At 41.2% G+C, this 19,619-nt stretch overlaps 2 protein-coding genes across 2 annotated transcripts; one reads left to right on the plus strand and one right to left on the minus strand.

Moving 5' to 3' along the window:
- The first annotated feature begins 85 nt into the window (after positions 1-85).
- Positions 86-10,774, plus strand: LOC306824985 (deoxyribodipyrimidine photo-lyase). Its single transcript, XM_079345442.1, has 10 exons — positions 86-2,342; positions 5,937-6,167; positions 6,996-7,614; positions 7,738-8,049; positions 8,140-8,312; positions 8,421-8,505; positions 8,604-8,836; positions 8,946-9,140; positions 9,247-9,472; positions 9,632-10,774. Exons 1-10 carry the CDS (start codon positions 2,331-2,333, stop codon positions 10,174-10,176), a joined length of 2,631 nt encoding a protein of 876 aa, XP_079201568.1. The 5' UTR covers positions 86-2,330; the 3' UTR covers positions 10,177-10,774.
- Positions 10,775-17,766, minus strand: LOC306824986 (glycine cleavage system H protein, mitochondrial-like). Its single transcript, XM_079345443.1, has 5 exons — positions 15,839-17,766; positions 15,525-15,607; positions 15,383-15,446; positions 13,717-13,848; positions 10,775-11,290 (listed from the first exon to the last, which is right to left on the minus strand). Exons 1-5 carry the CDS (start codon positions 15,945-15,947, stop codon positions 11,193-11,195), a joined length of 486 nt encoding a protein of 161 aa, XP_079201569.1. The 5' UTR covers positions 15,948-17,766; the 3' UTR covers positions 10,775-11,192.
- Positions 17,767-19,619: the final 1,853 nt, after the last annotated feature.

Raw genomic sequence — 19,619 nt, forward strand, 5'->3', positions numbered from 1 at the left:
CCTTTTTTTCCCTGCTTCAACCAATCCCATTTTGGCCGCCTGCACCAAATAACCTCTCTCCATTTAATGATATGCAAATGAATTTTCATGAACCCCATGATCCCATGCGATGATTAAACTGAGATGACATTAGCTGCCATGCTGCTGCCACTGTCAGGGTTTGTGTCTACCTCCCTTTTCTCTCCCTATCTCTACCATCTTTCTTACTATCCACAACAACAGCCAACTGGCGATATTAAGGGGTTTATTGTCACCATTCCCTTATGAATTTGCTTTGTAACATGACATTTTGCGTATTCAGTGTTATTTCAGATAAGTTGTTCAGTAGCAACAGAAATGGAGCAGCGGTGACTCACATAGCAGTTTAGGATCACACTCCAAATCTGGTTGTGATACACCAGACAAACATGTTACAAAAATATATCTAAAAAGATGGTAACACAGTAATATCATATCGGTGATATGGTAACCTTCCACATATCTTCATTTTCCACATCCAGTCCTCCCCTCCCACCGTTCCGTTTCAGTCTGGATCCTGCTCCACCTCTTCTGTCGTTTATTGTACTCCATTTGCATAATGAAGCCCAGGCTTAATTAAGATCCCACTGGAGTCTGGAGCCAAGGATGAAGGAAAGATGGATGAGGAGGAGGGGAGGGAGATCCAGCGTTCCTTAGCTTATCCGCACGTGTCCAAATAGGAGGCACAATTTAAGGGGGGAGAAAAGCGTTGACGAGCGATTAAATCACTAATTATGATAGGCTGTTAGAATTAGTGTGTGGCTGTTAATTAGCTGCAGATGAGATGCCCAGACAGTTGCCCGCCCCTGACGACTGCAACACCCTCTTTGACTTGCAATAGAGAAACACAGCTTGACACCCCAGCATCGATGCCAACACAACACATCCCTCTGTTTGAGGGGATATCCCTTTAAGAACATCCCAGGTGTGCATGTGCAGGAAAGAGGCTCTTCATCATCCTTGTCCACTCACTTCCACTGTTCTTCGTTAAGCACAAAATTGCTCCTTTTTTTTCTTTTCTTTATCCTTATTCATTTAGCTCATTCCCCCTTTCTCTTCCTGTGCAACGAATGGTACAATCCCTTTTCGATTTTTTAAAGGGCAGCCGGTCCATCCAGTGGAGCAGTTAGCACTGCCGTTTGTATTAAGAAAATAGCTTTTATGTCAAACTCCTAACGCAGTTGCATTTCTGATTTCTGCTTCCATCCCTTTGCTTAATTTTTTTGTGTCCACATTAACGGCGCTTTTGTACAGCTAATCGTGGCGCTCGCATATGCCTCCTTGTTTGTGTTTGGCATGGTGCCATCTCCGTTTCTGGTATCTCCCTGGAGGGGGTGACATCGCCAAAACATTTAAGGTATCTTCTGCTCATCATATGGAGGATTCTGTTTGCAAATTTGTGTTATGTTTGCTTGGCAGTGTGCCATCTTTCTTCCTGTGCCCTCGCCACCCCTGAAAAGATGCCAACACAGAATCGCTGGCAACCGTTGCCTTGGCACCTCATTTTGGCTTTGTCCACGCAAACAAACAGCGATTAACGGCAAATCCTCAGCGGTGAGTCTCCTTGTCTTTGACTTCAACATTTCTCCGCCGAGCACTTGGATTGCTTCGGGTATGACCCAGCTGCAGGCTGGCATGGTGCCCGCTGGCTGGTGTGCAGGCGCTGGCGTGGAGAGAAAAAGTCGGGAAAAGATGGAACACAAAATATTGTACCTCGTTGGTCATTAACACCGGAATAACACCTTACGATTTCGTAAAAACCATCCATTTTGCTGTTCAACATTCTTCGATGCTTCTCTTCATCCATTTGCATCCGAGTCATCCTCTGTCTGCTGGAATCTTGCACTCCTCTACACATAGCTGCTTTCGCTGGTATTGTCTATATCTTTTTCCTTTGCCCGCTCCGTTAGTTTCGCCCCATTGTGCCCGTGCCAAGGTGGCACCATGGTAGTAGCATGGAGGTCTGTTTCTCTTCCATTCTTATCCTCCTCGCCCCTGCACCCATGCCCATGCCCGCCCCCGCTCAAGTCCTGACTGGATGGCACTGTGCCAACCTGCCACCGCCATCGCTCTCATTTGTAGCTCATCCCTCTGTTGCCCTTCCCCCGTCTCGAGATTTTCATTCGTCTCTCTTCTGCTCATTTCATTCATCCACTTTTTTGAATCATTTTCCCACTCTGTGTGCTTTAAATGCATGTTTGATATAAACGCAACGCTCCTTCATCATCTAATGTACACTTCCACTTTCTGCAAAGCAGCTATCTTTGTTGTTGGGGAGACTTTTTGTTGGCACCTGAAGGAATGCTGAAGTGATGGCCTTGAAGGTAATTACAACAGCAGTATCTTATTCCACCGAGACAAGAGGAGAAAGACGAAGAAAGCCCTGAGTTAAGAGAATGGTTGTTTTGTTTTAATTAATTTTTACCAACCCCCATCTCATGTGTCTCCTCTGACGTCTCTAAGAGGTTTATGCAAGTTGTGATTTTTACAAAAATACACTGAAACCATGCAAAAATGATTAATCTGATTATCACTGGAAGGGATACCATTGACCTCACCCACTTTCCTCAAATGACCCTTGATCCCTTATCTTTTCCCTCATTTCCAGCTCTTTTAAATCTGACATGCTAAACTAAAGCTGCCAGTGGTGGTGGAGGTATTAAGCAAATACACTCATTAGTACACAAAACATAATGAATATGTAAATTATGAGTGTAATTTATGCATGCGCAGAGAGACTTGCACACTTTTTATTCCTTTATTTTTTATCCCCTGTTCCTAAAAAAAAACACTCCTCACGCCAGACTTATTGATGTTTCACTGTTGCTTCCTATTGCTTTATTTTCTTTTTAAATCATTCTCCCTGCTTTTAACCAGGGTTTGTAGGGTCTCTCAGACTTTCTCTCTCCGTTTGCTTCCTTCTGCACACAGCCCATACTCTCCCAAACCAAACTCTGCAGTGACGCATTAAACCAACAACAGGGTGTTTGATCAAGGTCTTTCTTCCAGGAACATGAATATTGAATAATCTATCCATTAAATTACACCCACACTTGACTGTGTTGTATTCACATGTTTTCCCTTTGTCCCTCTACAACTGTCGATCTCAATGTGTGGTCCAAACCTGTGTGTTAAATTGAAGCATGTCCTGATAGACGGTGAATAGCCTTGCTCCTGTCTTGGATAAACACCTATGATACTCTGGCTCCCTTGGCAATCACCATAGCAACAAACCATGGTACCCACGTGAGTTGCATAATAAGATGTTCCCAAAGACCACAGACCATAAAGCGGTGACAAACTAGAAACCCACAGCAGTGAATGTGGATCAGAAAATACCCATCCAAATGTCTAACCTCACCCCTGAATCATTCCAGAACAATCTCTTCTATTTATCAACAGGCACCCCTAAGACACACATGCACCTTCTCTCTGTCTCTCCAGACCTTAACAGGTGCTGATGAGCCGCAGTCAATGATTGTAATGAGCTATCGATCACCGTGGGAAAACAGAGGGACAGAGAGGGGTGAGGAAGGCAGGGGGAATCAGAGGACACACACACACAAGCAGGAGGTTGACTGCAAGGAAAAAGAGAAATCTTCAGATGAACTAAATGGAGACAAGTTGGCCGAGACAGAGTATCAATACTTGCTTTAATCAAGTCCTTATCTCCTTTTGTTCTGCTTAAAAAAAGAATTTATGGGAAAGCGCTTTCTGTCAGTGCAGGATGAAAAACTGTTCAATACTTGGTAGCCTCTGGACCATCTGAACTACTCATGATGACCATGCAGACATGCTTGTCATGACCAAGTCCAGATGCCAGCAGATGCCACTGACGCAGTATCTCTATTTTCCTGTCTTTTGTGCTGTGTGCACTGAGAGCAGGCAGACAGCTTTAGGGAAGGGGGAGGTGCGTTGTGTGTGAGTGTGTCGTGTGTGTTGGCTGGCGTTTCGGATAATGAAATGCAGCAGGGAACAAAGAGCTGGGGGCCCCTATTCTCTGTGCTGCAGCTTCATTTTCACTCCCGTCAGTCTATGATTCTTGCATACCCTCTTTCTTGCCTACGTGTGTGTTTGTGTTTGTATAAGGAGTTTGTTGTGCGTACCTGTGTCCCCTCCTCCTCCTCCTGTTAGTATTCTGCATGGCAGATCCCCCTAATGTAATAACTGTGTCTGCATGTCTAATTTACAGCAGGAGAGAGTAAATAGCCTGTGGTTAATTACAGTACGTGTATGTCTATGAATGTGTGTGTGTGTCTTTGCGTGTCTACATGCGCGTGGGTGTGTCAGAATGATTTATGAGTTGCAAATAGCTACACCAGTGGCCCGTTTCTCCTCACTTAGTTTTTAATCTGTCTTTCCATTAATTTTCCTGGAGACGTTATTATGGTTTTATAACAGTGTGCACGAGGATGCACATGTGAGTGCACGCATGTGTTAATGAGACAGAGGTGTGTGGACATTTTGTGAGAATCAAGGTTACTTGGGCACCAATGCTGTATTCTGCTTTTCCCCATTTATAACTTCAACCATTCCCCTGACTTCCTGTCCCTTCTTCTCTTTTCCAGTGCTTCATTCACTCTCTTCATTGAGACCCACAATAAACACAGATCTTTATTGACAGTACATGGTAGAACATGGAAACAGCAGGTCAATCCGTTTAGCCCAAGGGCCGATACACCAATTCACCAATTTGTCAGTGTTAGTTTGAGAGAGAAAAGCAGCTAATCTCTCCTCTCTGCTCTCTATTGATCACACACTTAGACTCCACTTCTCTGTCTAAACACTATTGATTCCCTCTCTCTCTCCATCTCTTTCTCTCTCTTTCTGTCCTGCTCTCGCCACATACCACAGCTCTTAACACATCTTCCCCTTTTACTCTCGAACTACTTCTCAAATAATGCCAGAATGATTGACTCTTTAAGTCGATATACATGAAGCCCATAGTTACATATTTCATAACTACTTGAGAATATTTAGGCATGACCAAAATATGACTTAGTTATATGAGCATTCAAGTTTTAAAAGTGAAGCTTATGAACTACATCAAGCATTTTAGAATTGGGTCCACAAGTGCCACAAATGATTTTCCCTGCTGTGTGCATTAAAGCTCATGCATGGCATCATTTAAACAGAGAAACAACAAAACGTGTATTAATTAGGTAGACCCCCTGCACAGGTCCAGATCATCAATACACATTCTCTGCTGGGTGTACACAGTCTCCTGGCTTTGTTGTTCCGTCTCTACACCACAAGCTGCACTTGAAAAGGACTGCATTCATGTCAAGATGAAGGCTGCGTAAAAATTAAAGAATGATAATCTTAAGGAAGATGTGCTCCCCCCCTCGTATTTTAACATCAATCCAAATTGTGCCAATGATCCTTCTTTGATTGTATTTAGCTTGTGTGGACCCCTGTCATAAAAAAAGGTATTTCAGGTGTATGATATGAAAGGGGGTTATTTCTTGTAGAGTGGAAGATGACATAGAGTGACTTGACTACAACACTACTGCATTTATTATATATTTATTTATTTATAACTCAAATTAAAAGAAGGGAATCCCAACTGTTACTCGCGTGTTGAAGAAAGCCAGACAACCCTGGATGTCTGCCTTACATCTTGGGGCTTCACATATGGTAGCCTACTTTTTATTCATTAGACTAGTACACCACCTACTGGTGAAAATGTACCAATTTTAAACCTTTAGCTTTGCAGGTTACAAAACACTAACACGTGTCTTGTGTAACTGAAAATCAGCTGTTGTTTTGTAACCAGTAGGCTACTACTGAGACAAGCTTCAGGACTGAGCGTGACATATTCTCAGTGTGAAACTTACCAGACATGTTTGAAGGTTTTCTTTGTTTCTTTTCGCCGTGTTTAGCTGTCTCGTCCTATCACCTCAACCTTTCACACGAAGATGTCGCCTTCAGTGGGTCCTGATGAAGACGGTAAAGCTTTGGTGAGAAAGGTGTTGAGGGAAGTTCTTGTGGGTAAAGAGGATCCGGGGGGCTTTTTGGCGGTGTGTCTGTCGGCCCTGGGACAACAGGAGACCCGGTCACAGTTTCTGTCCATCATCCAGCCCCTCTCCACTGCCAACATCTCCCTGCACTCCATTCTCATCTCCATCTACAAGGAATACTTTCTAAAGGTTAGTCATACATAACCCTTTAACTCTAACTCTGTTCACTAACTCAAACTTTTGAATACCTCGGTCGGTGCTAAAATGGCCCAAAGTTAAGTAAGTAAGTAAGTAAGAAGTAAGAAAACATTTTGGAAAATGACTTATTCTGTTCAAATAGGTAGGAAAAGTTAAATAAAAAAAAATGTTATCCCCAAATGATATCCCCCGTCTGTTTATGGAGCTACGGGAGGCAAAAGACGACGAGTCAAAGTTGTGACTCAACATGTCAGCAGAAACAATGTAGCTAAACGACGTTGACATTCACAGATGTGAATAAGGGCATATTTGTTGCTAATTTTTCAGTGTAATTGCTACAGCAACTTACAGTGGCATTCAGCTTTTTAATGTGTCCACCGGCCCCTCAGAAAGATAGACTCTTGGCGTGCCAGTGTCGACTTCTGGCTCTTCTTTACTGTACCCTACCATGATATTATATAAATGACTGGTAGCACATGTTAGCTTCTGCTAGTATAGTTAGTTCTGTGGTTTTAGCCGAGTATTGTAGTCCACATTTCAGAGAAACAATTGAATGTAGAGTATTAAAAGGCTTTGCTTACCTGAGTTATTGAATTGAACCAATGAAAGAAAAGAGCTTTGTAATTGGCTTATTATTGCCAACTGAACCTCAATAGTTCAAACAAGACCAACAATTATAAGACTTTATTTTTTAAAGTTGATCTTGCACTACATACTGCTGCAAATGTTTGCACGTGGTTCCATAACAACTTTTTCATCTTTACCTCAAACATAAGCAGTTATTTAACAGCTGTGATGGTTTCCCCTCTGAATATGTAGACTGAAGATGATGAACTTGAAGTGGCATTGGCTCTCTCTTTACTGGAAATGAAAGATCACCAGCTGTCAACCCCAGGCCAGACATCCCCACTTCACCAACCTCATGAAAGGCTCAATCAAATACAGTCTTTTCAACATACTTCAGTGCCTCAGGCTCAGGAACGCAGTCCCACCCAGCAAGTGAATGTAACTGGACGCAAAGAAGACCCCAACTTATCAAACACTGGAGGCAGGGTAAAAGGGCACCAACCAAAGACAACCCTAAAGAATGAGCCAGGGACAAGTAAAACTGTGTGTGCTCCCATACCCTCAAGATCAATCCCTAAGCTAGACACAGTTGAAGGAGGTGACAAAATGATGTGTGAAGGAGAATTGAAACCAAAACACTCGAAGAACAGGCGCCAGCGCCGCAAAGGCGCTTGTCAGCATGTTGTAGGGTTACCAACTTCTCCATCAGCACAACCACCAGTACTGCTGTGGTTTAGGAGGGACTTAAGACTTTGTGACAATCCTGCTCTCAATGGCTCATTGGAGGTTGGTGCACCTGTCATACCCATCTTCATCTGGAGCCCTGAGGAGGAGGAGGGACCTGGGATAACAGTGGCTATGGGAGGAGCTTGTAAGCTGTCAACATTATGATTTATTATGGCCTAAGCAGTTGCTCTACATGTTTTTTAGCATGCCATATACAAGTGAAAGTTAATTTTTCCGCCTGATGGTTGTTCAATTACCTATTTTACAGGTAAATACTGGCTTCATCAAGCGTTGTCTTGTTTCCATTCATCTCTGGAGTGCATTGGCAGCCATCTTGTCTTTCTCAAGGCAAAAGAAGTGAAGGATGAGCTTGGGCCAACTCTGCGTTGCCTTAAGGAGCTAGTAAAGGAGACAGGAGCAAAAACAGTCTTTGCTAATGCCCTCTATGAGCCATGGCTAAAGGAGAGGGATGATGAGGTGATGTCAGCCTTTCAGAAAGATGGCGTTGAGTTGAAGATGTTTCACTCATACTGTCTCAAAGACCCTTACTCCGTCAGCACAGAGGGTGTGGGACTCAGAGGTCAGTCACAACAAAAGGAAATTAGTCTACTGAGTTTTGTTTAATCATAAATAAGTTGTTGAAATGTTATGTTGAATTATTATGTTTCAGGAATAGGCTCTGTGTCTCACTTCATGAGCTGCTGTGAACAGAACCCGGGGTCTGCATTAGGAGTTCCCCTGGATCCTCCAGTATCTCTCCCCACACCTGGCCACTGGCCTCAGGGTGTGTCTTTGGATGAGCTAGGCTTGGCCCGCATGCCCCGCAGAAAAGATGGCACCACGGTCAGTATCTACTGCAGATCAGTGTTGTAGGGCTTAAGCAACAGCCCAAAATAAATTGAAGGTATCATGAAGTCCTCAATGCTTCCCTTTGTTCATTATGGAAAACAGATTGACTGGGCGGCTAACATTCGTAAATCCTGGGATTTCAGTGAAGAAGGAGCACATGCACGACTAGCGGCCTTTCTTCAAGATGGTAAGGCGTTGTAAATATGTCTTACTGTTTGTATTGTTGACTGGCATGAAGTAAGAATTTTGATCCAGTAGACGCTTCTGATTCTTCACGTTTCTTAGGTGTCTATAGGTATGAAAAAGAATCTGGTAGGGCAGATGCCCCAAATACTAGCTCCCTGTCTCCATACCTTCACTTTGGTCAGCTGAGCCCACGCTGGCTGCTGTGGGATGCTAAAGGCGCACGCTGTCGACCCCCAAAATTCCAACGCAAACTGGCGTGGAGAGATTTGGCTTACTGGCAGCTAACGTTGTTTCCTGACCTTCCTTGGGAATCCGTCAGGCCGCCATACAAGGTAGAAATTGTAAAGTTGAACTCTAAATTTAATTTGTCATGTTTTTATTTGGTCTGCCTCGGATCATGACGATGTACCCAATAGAGTATTCTTCTATTGGTATTTTTAGGCTCTGCGATGGAGTGATAATCATGGCCACCTGAAGGCCTGGCAGAGAGGTCGAACGGGTTACCCTCTGGTGGACGCAGCCATGAGGCAGTTGTGGCTTACAGGCTGGATGAACAACTATATGAGACATGTGGTGGCATCTTTTCTTATTGCATATCTCTACCTGCCGTGGCAAGAAGGCTATCGCTGGTTCCAGGTAAGTCACACATGACTCTCAAGTTCACTCAAATAGACATCGTTCACAGCAACACACAGTATAAAAAGAACCAATTACTGATTGTATCTCAACGTGTTGTGTTTAGGACACCTTAGTGGATGCAGATGTTGCAATAGATGCTATGATGTGGCAGAATGGGGGCATGTGTGGTCTGGATCACTGGAACTTCGTCATGCATCCTGTGGATGCAGCAATGACCTGTGACCCCAACGGCAGCTACGTCAGAACATGGTGCCCTGAACTTGCAGATCTGCCCGACGAACTTATTCACAAACCCTGGAAGTGTCCCTCATCCATGTTACGGCGTGCTGGTGAGGAAGTTATAGTTATAAGGCTGTTTAAGCAGCTATCTGCTTCTTAATATTTGTATTCAAAATTAGTTGGACAGTCAAATATTTTGAAAACATGCTTACCTACACTGTACAGGTGAACACTTTAACATACAATTACCCTCCTTACTCTCCTCATAGGTGTGGTGTTTGGCCAGACATATCCCGAGCGAATAATTACAGACCTAGCTGAACGAAGGAATCATTCTCTGCAAGATGTAGCTCTGGTGCGTAAAGAGTTTAGTCGGTATGTGGACAAGCGCTCAGGCTGTGATTTAGTCCCATTGCCCCCTCGTCTGGTCTCTGAGGCTCTGGGCTTATCACACAGGGCGGGGGATGTGGTGAAGGAAGGGAAGCAGTTCTTGTTGCCTGTTATCACCCGCATGGAATTCAAACACCAGCTAGAAGATCCAGATGCAGACGCCGCGTCAAATCCTTACAATGCAGTCTTAAAAGGATACGTGAGCCGCAAGAGGGATGAGACCATCGCCTTCCTTAATGAGAGAGATTTTACTGCCAGTGTGATGTACGAGGGAACCCAGAGAAGGGAGAGGCTTGAGAGTGATTATCGCAGGATGGAGGGACTCCCGAGGCCTCCTGCAACTCGGGGCAGAGCCAGAAGAACTCCAACAGCCAAGGACAGGTTTTCTATAGTACCTGGTGGAGCAGTCACCTCTCTCAGGTGACCCAGAGATCAAGACTGAATGGTTGCAGGATCATATTTACCATGCAGCTACAAGCGTTGAAATGCACAGTATGTTACGGAACACTTGTTGCAAAGATGTGGCAGAAAGAAGCCAAAAAGTCTTCACTTAAAATCTACTCAAAAGAATTGGCAAAAAAAATACTGAGAAACCACTTTACAAGAGGCTTGGTGGAAGTGCTGTACATTATGTACCCGGAGTAATTAATATAACCTCTGCTATTGAGCAATGGGATGGTGTTTTTTCAACCGAAATTAAACTTAAATAAACGTGCATAGAAATTGTGTAAAAACGCAGAACGAAATGGCATCAGAAAACGGATGTGGGTTACTTGAGGGTTATGTTGATATTGGTATAAAGGGCTCTACCTCAAGGCTTGATATGTTACCTTTGTTTGTTTCTGTGCATTTTACATGGGAATAACTAAAACTAGTTTCTTTGATTTTAAGCAATGCAAGTTTCTTCCTATATGTATAGCATTTAAATGTGACCATCCTAAATTCGTTCAACTCTTCAGCTGCTCAAACCTCACCTCACCCATTTTTTAAATAAAGTTTTTACTTAAAGAAATAAAACAAAATGTTTCAGAAATTGTTTATTCATTTACAGGTCCCTTTTCTACAGTGTAACTGCCACACATGCAACACAGGCCAACATTATTATCAGAGACAAAAGTGCTTCTTTTCAGTCTTATTCTACATCATGTATTCAAGTTTTCTTTTGGCTGAAATGCTTAAAAACTTCCACTGACTGAGTTTCTTGTTTAGGGATCTGCCACAACTCAAAATTGATGCTGATGCAGATTGACAGTCTTTAACAGTAAATAAAGGAATACGAATCTTCGCAGCTCTACAACACTGTCAGGTCAGCAGCACCCACTAGTGGAGCTGCTGAACTCCGCTGCTGGATGCTAAGCATAGCAATGCAACTGATGCAACTTGTTTTCTGCCAGGTGTGTCTGTGAAGAAGAGAGCTTATCACTTAAAGAAGGTGTCTGGTTAGTCTTCGATTGAGCGGATGTATCTTTCATAGGCTGCTTCGTCCATTAGAGCATCGAGCTCTGTGGGTTTGGCAATGGTCATCTTCATCAGCCAACCTGTATTGAGAGGGTGACAACAATCGTTAGCTAAAAGAAATGTCTGTCTTGGTGTTTTACAAACCTCGGCCAGTTTATTACAAGTCACACAGTCAATACCATAGTTTTTAAAACCAGGTTGACTTTCCTTTTCAACAAAAGAATAAAATACAAAAGCTATGTCATCCATCACAGTGACGCAGTTTTCTTAAATATCAACCCTTGCTTGGTGTTCATACTGTCATTACTCAGCCTACGTTCACCAATCTCGTGGACCCACTATGTTTTGAATTTTTAAATCAGCACAGCGACAACTTCTGTAGAAATACTTTGTGTGTGATGTTTACTATATGTCATTCAAAAGTACTTTGGACTGCAAATCGGGACAATATTTGCCCTTTACTTCCGTAAGCACAGATTTAGTGAAAGTGTCATTTATTTAAAAACAAGGAAAGTGAATTAAATAAGATTGGTCTAAAAACATGTTTAAATCTTATACAGATATAAATCAAAAGGGATGGGGGTTTTTTTCCCTTTCACTTTTTGGTGTTTAGTTTTAAAACATCCAGGAAAACATTGAGATTAAAAGGTGATTTTTAAAGAGTGTCCTGGCCAAGACGGGCAGAACAGTTAAGTTTCTGATAAAAAGGCAGGCAGTCATATATACAAACATACTATAATAAGCATAACTATAATACTTGAAAAATGATTATCCAATGAGACCAGCTTATTAAGTGTGGAGGTCTTTTTCAAAAGGGAGCTGCAAACTTAAAGACCGTTTTCCCCAGATCAGTTCTGATCTTTGGAACAGACGTTAAGAAAAGTTCCTGTACTCCTCTGACTGACGTAAGAAGGTACGATGGGAGCAGCCCTAAAATAGCCTTGTAGATAAGAATACACCAGTACTTAAGTCTACTTATGGACAAAAACACCAAGACAAATACTACAGACAATGATGAGTGAAGGCCTTTAGAATGGATATGAACCACAAAGCTCCTTCATACACAGTGTCCAGAGCAAAAGCCAAGCTCATACAAGACATCACCATAATCCAGCATGGACATAAAACGGGCAGCAACAGGTCTCGTTTGAGGCAGAAAAAAAGATTAGCCATTTTTAAAAAAGCATTACTTTTGTTTTTTTCTGCATTAATCTTTTTTTTTTTTCTTCATAAAAAATGTAACATACGCATTTTAAAATCTACTCAAGCCCCCTCGCCCAGGAGGTTGCTGGTTATGAATACTTGGATGGTGTCCTGAGAGATCTCCTCCCAGACTTGGATCAGGACATCTTCTGGGACAGTCTGTGTCGGTACTTGGTGACTTCAGAGGCACTGACTGATATATAATGTCCTCTGGATGCTCAGTTGGATTAAGAGGATTTGTAGGTTTCAGTATCTACAAACAGTCAGAGTAGCGTTGGCATAGAGTTCTGTGGGACCTTCCAAGGTTGTCTTTCCAGACATTCACTGACCCACCACCAAACCGGTCATGCTGCATCATGGTTACAGGCAGTTTCATGTTCAACACTGACTCTTTCATGCCTGTCACACGTGCTCATTGTGAACCTGTGAAAAGAACAGGGCGCCCAAGGCGGACCTGCCAATCTTGGTGTTCTCTGGTGAATCAAGCTGCATGGTGCTGGGCTGTGAGCATAGGTCCCATGAAAGTAGGCATCAGGCACACATGACACTTTAGTCAGAAACGTGCACACCACTAGCCTGCTTGAGGTCATTTTGTAATGCTCTGGCAGTACTCTATAGATTTAAGTCCTGCTGCTGGGTTAATGTCCTTCTACTGTCCAGCTCTCCTTGTGTAACTGCTCGTCTCATAGGGAGCATGCCTATGTTCCCACAGTTCAAAGACTTTTTTCAGAATTAGGACCTATGTTCCCACATTTCCTTGTAGGCGCACAAGCTTACAAATAAAAAAGGTGGGAGACCCCTGGACAAAACTAAGGCAATACTGCCATCTACTGTCCAAAATGTATTAGGCTTGAAAGCGTTTCCCCTAAACCTGCATGTAAATACTGGGTATTAATATGAAAAAGGAGAAAAATATCTGTAATGAATCAATCTACACTTGTTCACTTTCAATGTCACATTTGATTTTTTTGCATTTCCATACAAAGCTTTTATTAGTAAATAATTGAATGGATCTTTGTGCACAGGACAGCCGAGTGGTTACATCAACAACCTTATATACAGAGACCTACGTCCTGGAAGATGACCACCTGAGTTGGCATAAAGAAGCTCGGCAGATTATAGAGAGACATCCCTATATTCTTTTTTGATTTTTTAGAATATACACTGGCCAAAAAGTTACAAATGTTTTGGGAGGTAATTAATGAACAGTATGGATATAAAATCTATAGAAAAAAACTTCTCCCACCATCAAAACTTTTCAAATGACACCATCTGGACTGTGTAATTTTATGTTTGTGCTTACCATCTTTGTAGCAAGATTTGTTTACCAGACCGGGTTTGTCTGCCAGTAGTTCATTAACCTCTACAACTTCTCCAGTCAAGGGGGAATATAGCTCACTGGCAGCCTTCACACTTTCCAGAGCTCCAAATTCATCTGAAAGAATAGATGTCAGAAACAAAATCACTTACACCAGGGTGTCAGACGCATGGAAAGAACATAAAGAACTTTTTGTTCTTTCACTTTTCCATTTGGAGATCATTAATAAATCAACATCTCTAGAGGCTGATAGCCAGATGTGTAATGATTAGGCGGTTCAAATCCTTGTCCAAGAACAGTGACATTTCTGAAATACTTCAACAATAAAAGTACTGGCATCAAAAAAAATACTTGAGTTAAAGTACTATTTTTAATACGAGTTCAAGCTTCATTTTAACGGTTGATGTTAAATACATCAACAAAGTACAAAGGTCAAAAGTGTTAAGCAGAGTTGGATTCATTCATTTTAGGGCTCAAGGCTAAAAGTTTGGCTAATGTAGTGGTTCTCAACGGGTGGGTCAGTACCTAAAAGTGGGTTGCAGAGCTGTTTTCAGTGGGTAGTAAATGTTTTACTGAAAATGTCTCAAAAGTCTTTGAATATGCATTTATATGCATGCGTTTGTTTTTCTCCTTTGATCCGTCACGTTTTTATCTTCTGAGATCCAAACTGCTATTTTTTTTTGTCATTAAATAAATCCTCTTTGGGCACTTTGTTTTTCATGAGCGAGTTGGTGGTGAGAACCATCCTTCTAATGTCCTACTTTTCTAGCAGGTTGCAGGAAATTGCAATCCTCCTTTGTTCTATCTTTTGTTTCTACAATGAGAGAACAACACACACACAAGAGGTCAAAGACACAAAAGTAATAAACATTCTATAGTTAAAAAATATCTACCCTCTCTGTTTCTGTGGGACATTAATGGTCCCATCTGTACTGACAGCTGGAAATGTCCCAATACAACTGTCTTACTTCCGTTACAGATATTGCAGCCTTGAGTATTGGCTGATACCGATATTGATCCGATATTAGCAGAAATCATAAATACTTTTATTACTTGTTTTGTTGTGTGGAATGTTAGAAAAGGCTTGATCCAGTGATGTTACTCAAGCAGAGAATAAAAGTCAGCAACAGTAGATATGAGAAAAACTAAGCCATTTATTATTAATTAATTAGTTACACAAATTGTAACCTAAAACATAATATCTAGGGTATTACACAATTTAATCAAATACAAATAAATTTGAAGAACCTGAAAAATAACCTCAATAAATACTACAAAGAAATTATACTTTAAAAGTCTGTTAAATGGTCTCTGCTTATCAGAGCGTTTATATTAGACGCTGACATTTTAGATGCAGTCCGATAAAATCCGATATTCGTTTTCTGGCTGATATCGTGCAGGGTCGAATCGGGACAAAGGCAGAACTTTATCTGCACTAATAACCAGACTGTGTTCTGATGATGTTTTCATCTTCAAGAAACAAACTTGCATAAAAGTGAAGCTAACATTGTTTTATAGATTTATTTAGTAAATGTACACTTTTTGGTAGACTAGCGGGCTCTTCCTTTTTTTCCCCACTTTTGAGCATCTCTCTTAAACTATCTGAATCTCTCTCTGAGTCCTGTAAGTCTAGTTCATCTGGACTTCATACCTTGCTGGGCGAGCTGTGTCCCAATCTCTGGTAGTCCACAGTAAACTACATCTCCAAGAGCCTCCTGCAAGAGGCAGAAAGTAAGGTCAACAACCGTGACCAGCACATTCACAAGGACGCCGAGTCCGGCTTGAGAACTGACCTGGGCGAAGTTACTGATCCCGACAGTCCCGATCCCGTCGTCTTCTACTCGGATCCATTCGTGCTTGTCTGTGAATTTTAGTGCTGTAAAATAACAAAAAAGACAGGAGGCCGCTTACGAGAAGAGTTTGATGTATTTTGCAATCCTCGATCAGACTGAAGACCATGAAATAAAAAAACAAAAAACAAACAAACAACAACAACAACAACAACAACAAGCATGCAGCAGCAGCGTCCTCGTCATCTCTCGTGTCCTTTCCTCTCCGCACAGTCTGAGCTAGCATGCTAAAATAAAAAAACGTGACAACATAATACCTGCTAATAATCGGCTAGAAGATGTTAACGTTCGTCCAAAACGAGGTGTAGAAACCGGTCGTACTCGGCAAAGTGGAATCGAGCGGGTAAGCGAAGGTAATACTGTCATAAAGTTTGATGAAGAGCAGCGGAGTAGTCTGCAGGCCGCCAGGTGGCTTCCGGTAAGATGGCGGAGAAGATGGACGTGCCGTGAATAGCTCTAAGCGGCAGGACCCTGAATCAAAAAAGTTCGATTCGAAAACTCACAGAAAATATCTCTCAACTTTACACGAAGTTACTAAAAGGCATTACGAACGAGTAAATAAACCCAGTTACCAAGTAAACGAGCTTATTATCTAGAAGTTCCGACATGACAAAAGCTACCGCTAAAGCTAATATTGAAGCGTTGCTAACCCATGACTACTGCGGATCAGAAATGATGGAGACGGACGCCAAAGGTACCAAGAACATCTTATCATCGCCCTCTAAACCACCAGTGCCTCAAAAAAAACAAAAAGGAGTTGAGGACACAGGTGCTGGAAACACTGCGGCAATCCTGGCTGCAATTGGCACTCTTCAAAGCATGATGGAAGATTTCAAAACGGAGCTGAAGCAAAATACTCTCACTATATCCAACATCGCAAAAGCTGTTGAATTTAATTCGGCTGAAATCAAAGAATGCAAAGAAAAAAACAAGAAAGTAGAAGGTGAGGTAAAACGACTACAAGAGAAATGCTTAGAGCTGGAAAGAAGAGAAACAGAGGTGGAGAGAAGAGCTGCAGACCTGGAACGGTACAAGAGGAGATGGAACTTAAGAGTGAACGGCCTCAGGGAAGAGAAAGAAGAAAACACTCGTCAGGTTGTTGCTGATATCGTCGGAAGAATTGCTCCGCACTGGAAGGACAAAATGGATCTTATCCTCGATTCTGTCCACCGTCTTGGCCCGAGAAATACTGAAAGACCCCGGCAAGTCATCATGCAGTTCAATGGAAGGTTCTTCAGGGATGAACTCTGGCGAGCCACTAAAAACCACCCCATCTGTAAAGATCTCCACATTCGCTTCGTTGAAGATCTCATCAAAGAAGACAGGGAGGCAAGACAAGCTGTGTGGCCAAAAGTTGAAAAAGCAAGAAAAGATGGGCTTAAGGCTGTGTTCAGGGGCCCATTTGCCTTCATAAATGGTCAGAGAGTCTTTCCATGAACCTTGGTATATCCTAACAAGTGAGTTCTCTTGAATAAGAAAGTTATATGTTCAGGGTCCTGCTGCTATAAATCCTCAGTATCTGTTAGATACTAGATTGTGTTCATAACAACTCAGGTTATCTGTTAGTGTTCTTGTTTGTTATCGTTTTATGCTTCAACTTAAAAATGACATTTCTCTCATTTCTGTAAATGCAAGGGGTCTAAGAGACATAACTAAAAGGAAAAGCTTTTTTTTGTTCTGCAAAGGGAAGAATGCTAGTATTATATTTCTACAAGAAACTCACTCCAAAGAGGAAGATAATGTTTTTTGGTCTAAACAGTGGGGAGACAAAGTTTTTTTCAGTCATGGCTCTTCCAGGTCAGCAGGTGTCGCCATCCTCCTGAAGAATTTCCAAGGACAAGTTATATCCCACATCGCAGACGAGTATGGTCACTGGCTCGCTCTCATCCTAACCCTTGATGAGGTGAAATTTATCCTCTTTAATATATATGGTTACAACAACTGCAGAGAAAATAAAAGGTTGATTGAACACATTTCTTTACAATTAGATGATCTCAAATTATCCCACTCAACAGATAATATAATATTAGGAGGGGATCTTAACTTAGTCCAGGATGAATTCTATGATAAATTTCCTCCTCGATTCTCAACGAGCCACCCTAATACCATATTTACTGACTTTTGTAATGAACAAAATCTAATTGATGCATGGAGACACTTTAACCCAGGAACGATTAAATACACATGGTTTAGCCCAAATCACCAACATAAATCTAGGATTGACCATTGGCTGGTTTCAAGCCACTTAGTATGTTATGACATCAGCTCAGATATCTCAGCTGCTCCGCTGACTGATCACAGTATTATTTCTCTTCATTTCAAGCCTGGTAACGGAAGAAATCATTCGAACAAATATTGGAAATTTAACTCCAGTCTACTAAAAAACAGAGATTACTGCCAAAAAATTAAGTCACTAATTATTGAGATTATGAATTTGGATGAACTGACAACGTCTGTGAAGAAATGGGAGTTCCTTAAATACAAAATACGTCAATTTACTATATCTTTCAGTAAAAAACTTAAAAAAGAATTTGAAGAAAAAGAATTGAACATTATCAGAGACCTAAATGTCAACTGCAATAAGCCTAACCCTACTGATTATGACAAACAAACAATACTGAATCTGCAATCCAAATTAGATGAAATTTATACTCAAAGAGCACAGGGGGCTTTTATCAGATCACGGGCTAAATGGATAGAAGAGGGAGAGAAAAATTCTGCATATTTTTGTGGTCTTGAAAAAAGAAGGCAAGAAAGAAATAATATAAAATCCTTAATGATCAATGACATCGAGGTCAATGACGAAAAAATAATCTCATCCGAAATCTTTAAATTTTATAGCCATCTATACAGCTCCAAATTCTCAAAAGAAGCCTGTGAGGAATTTTTTAAAGGTATTTCTAAATATATTCCAAAGGTAGATGATAACTGTAAACAAACATGTGAAAACCCAATCACAGTTGAAGAGCTTGATGCAGTAATTGGTCGCCTCTCTCTGAACAAAGCTCCTGGTTCAGACGGTCTTACAGGAAACTTTTACAGATACTTCTGGGAAGATATTAAAATGTTGCTGCATCAGGTTTTCTCCGAAGTCTTTGAAACATGTTTACTTCCACCCACAATGAGACGAGGGATAATCGTCTCAATCCCAAAGCCCAACAAAGACCCCAGACTTATAGAAAACAGGAGACCTATTACTCTCAGAAACTCAGACTACAAACTACTAACCTACATCTTCAATACTCGTCTTCAAACAGGGATCTCAGATCTTGTTTCAGAAACACAATCAGGTTTTTTAAAAGGCAGATCAATCCACAACAATATAAGGCTGGTATTAGACATTATTGAATATCGAAACTTAATTGAAGATGACGGATTTATTTTGTTCCTAGACTTTTACAAGGCCTTTGATTCAGTAGAACACTCTTTTATCTTGTCGGTACTTGAACATTTTGGCTTTGAATCTAAATTTAGAAATCTTATTAAAGGTTTATATCAGGATATCAGCAGCTGTGTCATATTATCTAAAGGCACTACTCCTAGCTTTAAGGTTAAGGTAGGTATCCCTCAAGGTTGCCCAATTTCACCATATTTATTTATATTAGCTACTGAAATGTTAGCAATTCACATCAAAAATTGTAGTGACATTAAAAAGTTAAATGTATTGGGTACAGATATTATTATCAGCCAATTAGCGGATGATACTACAATTTTTCTAAAAAATAGACATCAAATTCCACTAGCTATTGAAAAAGTAAAACAATTCTCCAATGCTTCTGGGTTAACTTTAAACCTGCGAAAATGCGAAATATTTGCAATACATGAAACAATACTTCAGGATATTTGTAACATTCCAATCAAGTCAGAAATCAAATATTTGGGAATTCACCTTACAAAAGACCAAAAAATAAGTCAATCATTGAATGTAGAAAACAAACTAAAAGAATGTAAAGCAAAGTTGAGTTTATGGCTCCAAAGAGATCTATCAATTCTTGGTCGAATTTATTTAACGAAAATGGAAAGCTTGTCCAGATGTAT

Source organism: Symphodus melops, assembly GCF_947650265.1.
Source record: "Symphodus melops genome assembly, chromosome: 6".
Classification (NCBI taxonomy): domain Eukaryota; kingdom Metazoa; phylum Chordata; class Actinopteri; order Labriformes; family Labridae; genus Symphodus; species Symphodus melops.

What these genes read in the sequence shown, in the direction of transcription:
- LOC306824986 (XM_079345443.1), bottom strand. Translation starts at nt 15,947, where the DNA reads ATGACAGTATTACCTTCGCTTACCCGCTCGATTCCACTTTGCCGAGTA. An exon ending in TTCTAGCCGATTATTAGCAG is followed by an intron (nt 15,608 to 15,838) that starts GTATTATGTTGT and finishes GTTATTTTACAG; the next exon opens with CACTAAAATTCACAGACAAG. An exon ending in CAAATCTTGCTACAAAGATG is followed by an intron (nt 11,291 to 13,716) that starts GTAAGCACAAAC and finishes CTCTCAATACAG; the next exon opens with GTTGGCTGATGAAGATGACC.
- LOC306824985 (XM_079345442.1), top strand. An exon ending in ACAAGGAATACTTTCTAAAG is followed by an intron (nt 6,168 to 6,995) that starts GTTAGTCATACA and finishes CTGAATATGTAG; the next exon opens with ACTGAAGATGATGAACTTGA. An exon ending in AAGGCTATCGCTGGTTCCAG is followed by an intron (nt 9,141 to 9,246) that starts GTAAGTCACACA and finishes TGTTGTGTTTAG; the next exon opens with GACACCTTAGTGGATGCAGA.